The 8138-nt window shown below is 42.3% G+C and overlaps 1 protein-coding gene across 1 annotated transcript in view; it reads left to right on the forward strand.

Annotated features, from left to right (window-relative positions):
* Window positions 1-8138, forward strand: part of LOC114818436 (GEM-interacting protein) — a gene marked incomplete at its 3' end in the record, with an annotated part of 15050 nt that overhangs the window by 828 nt on the left and 6084 nt on the right. The window contains exon 2 of the mRNA XM_029084263.1: window positions 1529-1666. Coding sequence (XP_028940096.1) covers window positions 1529-1666 — 138 coding nt within the window. The remainder of the gene's footprint in view (window positions 1-1528; window positions 1667-8138) is intronic.

Below are 8138 nucleotides of genomic sequence, written 5' to 3' on the forward strand. Positions count from 1 at the left end.
CAGAGCAATTCACCACCTAAGTGCACAGGTTTCCTCCAGAAGTGATGCAAAATACCCCACTTCAAGTGCTCTTGACAGCACCTGCAATTACTCACGAGGGAGTTCAGCTCAAAGAGCCCTTTGAGAGGAACCTGTGATTCATCACTGGGATGAAGTTAGGATGTCACAAGTCGATAAGAAACTCAAACTGGTGGTGTTGTGGTTGGTGGTGGGAGCCCAAGCATGTGTCCAGCAGAATGTCATGCCTTCCTGTCCCAGCACGCTGGCATTTTCCCCCTTATCTCCTCCAGGACACTCTCCACGCTGCTGCCCAGACCTAAATTGAGAATTAAGAAAATAAAATTAGTTATCACAGGCCAGGTGCTGCTCTAGAAACCTCGTGGCAGATAATAAAATCCCTTCTACTACTTGTTGGAACAAGGAACCTCCTGGAGAAGTACCACCTTCTCCATCTGGAGTTCCCTGTGATCCTGGTGTCCACACCCACGGGTGGGCTGTAGCTCCAGGTCAGGGTGACTGCCTTACCCCAGGCAAAGCCAAACAAGTCTGGTTGGCCACGCTTCTCCAGCAAACTCCTCACCACAGTCGTGCTCAAGGTGTTTGTAACAACAACCCCCAAACAAAAGCTGCACATGGAAATTTGGAAATTAGACCTGCCCAGGCTGGTTCTTTTGCCAAATGTCTTTCCCAGCGCTCAGGTTTTTGGGATTGTGTTTTTCCACTTGGAAGTTGTGTAAAGACACAAAGAAACGTGATGCTCCTGGTGTTTTCTACTTGGAAGTTGACCTTTTGGGTGTAAAGACACAAAGAAATGTGATGCTCCCGCTGTTTTCCACTTGGAAGTTGACCTTTTGGGTGTAAAGACACAAAGAAATGTGATGCTCCGGTGTTTTCCACTTGGAAGTTGACCTTTTGGGTGTAAAGACACAAAGAAACGTGATGCTCCCGCTGTTTTCCACTTGGAAGTTGACCTTTTGGGTGTAAAGACACAAAGAAACGTGATGCTCCTGGTGTTTTCCACTTGAATCAGGGACTGTTGGTTGCTTGGGTTTCTGGAGTAGAACCTGGACAAAAGGCAGCGTGGAGACTCATGGATGGTCCTCAATCCTGGTGACTAAGGAGTGGGCAATTCCCACATCCATCCCATGGCTGCACGGGGGGTTTTTTTGCTTGCTTGGGTGTTCAGAGTTTCTGTTTCACGCAGAACTGGAGTATTTAGGAACAGTTGGGTATCACCGTGCTAAAGTGAGTTCATCCTTGTGCTAAAGTGGGTTCAAGCTGTGGCTGCTCCTCCCTGGAAGTGTTCAAGACCAGGTTGGATGAAGCTTTGAGCAACCTGGTCTAGTGGAAGGTGTCCCTGCTGATGGCAGGGGGGTTGGAATGAAATGAACTTTAAGGTTCCATCCAACCCAGAGGTGAGGATGAGAGTTTATGCAGCTAAAAAAAACCCAACATATTTTTTCCTCCTTCATATTTTTCCTCCTTCATAATTCTTCTCCTTCTTAATTTTTCTCCTTCTTAATTTTAGGAGAAGTTATTTCAGCTTCTGTCCAAGCCAAAATGTCTGATTTACTACAAGCCATCTCCTCCTTCCTGAAGACGTATCCTGCTTTGCCCAGGGATGCCATCCAACCTGCCATATCAACTCTTATCACCAACATCAACGGTAAATCTTTGAGGAATTAACGAGCCCTGTAATTTTTTTGCTCTCTGCTCAAGTGATGGTGGAAAGTTTTCACGCCGGGCTCAGCACAAACACACACGTGCAGGGAAAACACACCTCAATGAGCAGAACTCAGCGATCACTGAGGCTTTTTCATACCCAGACCCCATCGTTAGGGAAGATGGTGCTTTTAAAATGCACCATAAAAGTTTAGATGTGAGAGATTTTTTTATTTAGGCTGCCAATCGTGCTGGCAATCCACATTACCTGTGTTTTCCACTAATAAAAACACATCGTGTTCAGATGGTGAAGCTAAAAAATGGAAACATGAGGCTCCGGGGAGCTGTTCTTGGCTTGGTTGTGTCTGTTGGAGCAAGGAGACAGTGTGTCAGGATTTCTCTCTGTGATTAATTCCTGTAGAAACCTGTGCAAAATGTTTTTACCTCGTTTCTTGTCAGCGTGTGCGTAGGGAGAATTAGATTGACCCACGGAATGATGGTGATAATTCATTTCCACGGCGCTTGGACCCACCACCAGCGGGTTTATTCAATATATTTCAAAGCACGGGTGGTTCTTAGGAAGCAGAAAGAACTCTCCAGGTAGAAAACCCAGGGCTGAGTTCAGGAGAATTCAGAAATGAGCCCTTCTTTGCTATTTATCAAGACATGAGTTATGCAAATCGAATGTTTCCTTAGACGGAAGCGTGTCTGCAGGAAGCAGATTTGGCTGCCGCAGCCGCGCTCACCGACGGGCGCTTCTGCCGCTCATTTGAGGCAGGTCGTCTCCATATCCAGCTCTCATGGGCTTTTTGGATCATTTCTTCACCTCTGATCTGAGGAAGAATTTGTGTTTTAGTTGATTCAGCTGTGATTCAAAGTTGGGTAGTTTGGAATTCTGCTGTTTTCAGATCAAAATCCTGAAGATTCAGCCATGGAAGATCCAGAATCAAGTGGTATGTGATGGCATTTGAAATAACTTTTATTTTTTACTGTTTATAATGTAAGTTTTTGGGGTGTGAGATGACACAGATCAGCCTGGGAGCTACTTAGGAAATATGGGTGCTAGAAAATAGATCTAAGTTCCTCTAATTGAGGTTTTCATTAAGATCTCAAGTGTTAGTTCAGAGGTTTTTATTAAGATCTCAACTGTTTAGAGGTTTTCATTAAGATCCCAACTGTTCAGTTCTCCAAATCTTTGACTTTGATGAAGTTATTTGATGCATTTATCCTGGATATTGATTTATTTAAGAGAGAAAAGGACACAAACCTCCTTTTTCAGGAGGCAGAAGGTGCAGCCTTTTCTCTTCAGACTTTGGAAGCGCCTAACGCTGGTGTTTGCACATCATCAGCTCAAGTCCCTCTGACAAAAAATGGACTCTAAGTCCTTGTTTCTCCAAGGTGACGAGGTTAATTATAAACATAATTAGTTTGAAGTGGACAAACACTTACCCATCGAGCTTCTAAGAGGTCTCTGAGAACACAAATCCCTGGTGCCAGAGCCCTGTGTTCAACAGGGGCCAGTCCTCAGCGCTTCGGAGAGGTGAAAGAATAAACCTCCCTGGCTCTGTAATCAGCAAACAACGTCAGTCCTTTCCCTGCTGTCACATTCAAATGCATTTTTATCTTTTTAACTAGAAAACTGTTCATTTCAGCAGCTGGATTTTGTCATAAAAATCAAAATAACATTGTCAAGAGCTCTACAGTTCATGATCATATTTAAAGGATGGTTAAAGGATGAAGATAGTTAAAGGATGTCTCAGTGTCTTTGATAAATTGATTAAGATGTTTGGAAACTGTATTGTGAGAGTTTTCTGCTCACTCTTGCTTTCCAAAGTGTTTTTGCACCTTCAGCACCATCTGCACGACCCCACTTAACGCCCACCGAGCTCATCGTCCGGTGGAGGCACAAGCAGAGCCTGTTTCTGCTCCACCTTCCCCTTTTTTTTCTCTACATACCCAGAGCTGGCAGAGATCCTCTTTCTGCAGCTTTACATGTGAAACTCGTGTTGGGCAACGACCCGTTGTGTCCAGCTCAGCTCTTCAGGGCAGAGACTTCCAGCCTGGCACTTCATTTGCCACTTGAAAGTGGCTCTGGATGAAACAGCTGCCTCACTTCTTACCCTACAATCTTGATCTCATGAAGCACTTGATCAGGAGAGATTATGATACAAGTCTTGATTATTTAATAAACCCACCAAAAAAGCAGGATTCTGAGATCCCTCTAGAAAACAGCCCCGTGCATTGATTTAAAAATGTGTTTTTAGGTTTGTCAGTGAATCATTTTTTAACACCAAGAACGTGCCATGACTGTAAAAATCAAACACCCTGGAGAAATCCAAGTGTGTCACCTCCACAGAGCGCCTCTTATCAGCCAAATCTTATTTATTAAGGAGGTTTATTTGACAGGTCTTTTGCAAAATCAAAACGACTGGCATAAATTATTTCATTCAGTCTTATTTTTCAGCCAGTAAATGCTGTAAATTCATCCTTCTCTTGCAAATTGAAAAGTCCTTTTACTGCTTTCCAGTCCTGGAAACATCTCATGTGCTTCACTATCAGTCTAGATCCTTCTTACCATTGCTAACGTTCCCTTATTCTTAATATTGAAGAAATAAGCAGAGAAAAGTTGAAGGTAGTTGCATTTTTCTTCCTTCAAAAGCAAAGTTCATGAAGTAATTAACAAGTGCAGGGGGCTGCCATCTCTCAAGACAACTCTGCTCGACTAATATTTTCCTCTCAAGTTGGCACTCACCTCATTTTCATTTTGCAAATGCACCCGTGCTCACCTTCTGCTGCCAGACACCTCAAACATTTCCGCTGCACACGCTTTCTTTTGCAATTAATTGATGTATTAAGTGGAAATTCTCCTTCCCCCCCCTCCTCCCTGACACGTTTCCTTAATCTCCTCATTAATACCTACGGCTATTTAAGACATCTGACCTTGCTAGTTATTTCCTGTCACTTGTGGGTGATCACACTCGTTTAGTAACAGTTCCAACCTCCTCAAAAATTAGCTGATTTGTAAATTTAGTTGTTTTTTGGGGTTTTTTTTGCCAGGGCCTTTTGTTCCTCTAAAGTAGAAAGAGATGAGAGATCAGAGTGACAAACGGGAAGTGATCGTGCTCTTGGTTTTGCAAAACCGTTGTTCAAGGTTATTTTGTGTTATTTTTGTTCCAAAACTTATTCCTCAGGCAGAGATGCTGATCTAGGCAGCTGGAACAGTGTCCTTTGCCACAGTCAGGGTCTCACCGAGGGATATCTTGGTCCAAGAGGGAGGATTTCACACAATTTGAGAGCTTTTAGACTTATTTAACCTAATTTGGTTCGACCTGCATGAGGGTTTAGCAGTCAGGGGGTTTTACACAGATGCTGCTGAGAAGCTCCAATCCTTTTATGTGGAAAAGGGAGATTTGGCTCAATGGAAAAATTCAGATGTTGCTTTGCAAAGTGCAAGACAGAGCAGAGAGAAGAGGAAGGTGCTGCTGGGAAGAGGTTTGAGATACTGAGGTTTGTCAACGGTGTCGTGCTGGATTAAGGTTTTAGACATTTACCTCATTTCACGGTAACTGCGGCTGAAAGGGAAGTGATGCTTCTGCTGAAGGGTAGAACCAGAGTTTCTCCTGCTAAAAATATCCTCCAAGGCAGTAAAAAGCAGAGAAGAGCTCTTATGAGTTTTCCAGAAGGCAGATGATGCAGATGAGATGATGGTCTTATCCATGCAAGGATGGGGCAGAACTTGACACGACAAGCTGGCCAGCTCTGGGGCAAGCGTTGGCCGTGCAGAGACGCTCTCCTGGAGGATCCAGGTCTCGTGCCAAGGCTGGAAAAGATTTGTGCTGGAATTATCTGAGATCAGAAGAATAAGGATTTGCTGTCCTTTAAGAAACATCAATGGATTTGAATCTCCAGAGGAATAACTTCTTCTGGATCAGCCTTTCATTGGGTTGTCCAGTAAGATAACTGGTTTTAAATTGGAAAATACCAGCAACTGGTTTTAAACTGGAAAATACCAGCAACTGGTTTTAAATTGGAAGACACCAGCAACTGGTTTTAAATTGGAAGATACCAGCAACTGGTTTTTAAACTGGAAGATACCAGCAACTGGTTTTTAAATTGGAAGACACCAGCAACTGGTTTTTAAATTGGAAGACACCAGCAACTAGTATTGGTATGAACTAACCTTAAAGGTGTCCGACAGAGCAGCTGTGACAACGAAAAGCAACACATTCAAGCCAATTAATTTCCTTAATGAATGAATCATTTGGCCCAGACCTGGCATAAAAGCCACTAGGAAGATTTCAAATGGAAGAGAGAAATTGGTTTCTGCTCCTGAATGACAAAGGGGCTGCATTTAGGGAAGGAAACATCTAAAACTTGTGAGAACATTAATAACATCAGCTACAGCAAGGCCAGGGAAACTTCTTCTGTCCAATTTTTCCACCTTCCTACTTTGATAGCATTAAATATCACATTATTTTAGTGAGATGAAGCAAAAGCCTTGTGAGAACCCCGAGTTTTTCTCTTCTCTTACAAGGGCTTTCGAAAGCAGAGGGTTTCATTTTGCCCATCAGCTCAAGTTGAGTCACTTCTTCCTGTTGTACAATCCTCTGCCTCGTGGTAAACAAGGAAAAATTAAAGCTGTCCATCTGCTCAAAGGCACGAGAGGAGTTAGGATGGCAATGAAATCAGCATGCCTTGGATTTGGTACCTCTTGGATTACGAATAATTACCAAAACAGAAGGAGTTTTTTGTTAAACTGCCTCTCTGGGGTCACCCACTGAGCAGGAAATGTTGATTTATCACCAGTGACCGTTTGCAGTTCTCTGTCAGCATCTTGGTGCTTCTAAATCCCTTCTTCCCCCGGGTCCTCTAAGCGTGGCAGGTCAATTCGGAGCAATTCCTGGCAGTTCCTTCAGACCTCAGTGGTTTAAGGACAAAACCAAATGTGTCCTCATGCATTTTCAGCGTCTCGTTTGACTTTGGAGTAAAACATTTCAGCAAATTTTTTTTAAAGAACAAGGCCAGGATAAATATTAATTATTTGCTCAGCAAAAGGGTGAGTTTGGAGCCTTCCCAGCTCATTTCTTGATGTGAAAGGGAACACAGTGAGTGAAAGAGCATCAACGTCAGCGTCCTGCTCAGCTTTCTCCACAGTTATTTTCATTTTTAAGCTGCTGATGGGGTTGGATTGGTTGATGTTCATGACTTGGACAATGTAACAACATGATTGCCAGTGATCACTCGTGTTTGACACCATAAAGGAGATGTCTGTAACAAAAATCTCTTAATACTTCCCTGTTTTTCCTCTTAATTTTACTCTCAAATGGTTTCTCTGCATTGTGTGGCATTTTTATATGATTTAAAACCCCACACGTGCTCAGTGTCCCTTATCACCAGTACAGACAACCCAGTCTTATGCTTTTCCATGCTAACAAAACCCAACTGGGAAAAAAAAAACCCACCAAAATCTGTATTTTTCAGGACTGAGCCAAAGCCCAGGAGTCACTATAACTAAATGAGACACCAAGTGACTTTTCTAGCAAGTGTTATTTCAGCAACATTGAAAAATACTTACTGCTCAGTGTCAAAAACTCAACCAGCAGTGAAGCAACTTTAGATTTAGGTCAACCACATCCTGTTTCCTGGAATGACAAAAGGACAAAGAAGAGTGAAGTTTTCTTTTGTTTTCACTAATTGTGCCCAGTTTCATGTTTTAAAACTTTTTTTTCCCTTTTTTCTTTTTCTTTTTTATTTTTCCTTTTTATTTTCTTTTTTCTTTCCTTTTTGCTTTTTTTTTTTTCTTTTTCTTTCTTTCCTTTTTTTTTTTTGCAGCTTTCAGCCTGGCTCAATTTTAATTTCAACCCTCAGTGACAAGCACATGACTGAGTGGAAAGTGAGATTAACAGCATCACTCACCTCATGTAAAATGTGTTCTCACCTCCACTCTGCTCCACATGCAACCACAGGCAGAACATGTCTACACCTTACAGAGATGTGTGGCAGGAGTGTGCTGCCCCTCCAGTAGAGATAAATCCATTTTATATGGATTTATTTAAAAAAAAAATAATTATTTATTTAAAAAATATATATATTCAATCTATTTTATATGGATTTATTTTAAAAAATTAAAAAAATATTTAAAAATATATATTAAATCCATTTTATATGGATTTATCTCCTGTGCAACCTGCTGTAGGGAACCTCTTTTAGCAGGGGGGTTGGACTGGATGATCTCCTGAGGTCCCTTCCAACCCCACCACACTGGGATTCTGTGAATTCTATGCACAAGGTGGAATAACAAGGTTATGTTCTCCTCTTTTTGAGGAGAGAATGGGTGGTTGTTTTTTCTGTTGCACGTACACACAGAGGCTGGGACCGTGCAGAGCTGGTCCAGAGTCAGACCCCCAAATATTGCTGCAGTGATGTGTAATAATTAGAGAGTTGGGGCTGTTCAGCCTGGAGAAGAGAAGGCTCCC

This window comes from Antrostomus carolinensis, unplaced genomic scaffold, assembly GCF_000700745.2.
Source record: "Antrostomus carolinensis isolate BGI_N321 unplaced genomic scaffold, ASM70074v2 scaffold12113, whole genome shotgun sequence".
In the NCBI taxonomy this organism is placed as follows: Eukaryota; Metazoa; Chordata; class Aves; order Caprimulgiformes; family Caprimulgidae; genus Antrostomus; species Antrostomus carolinensis.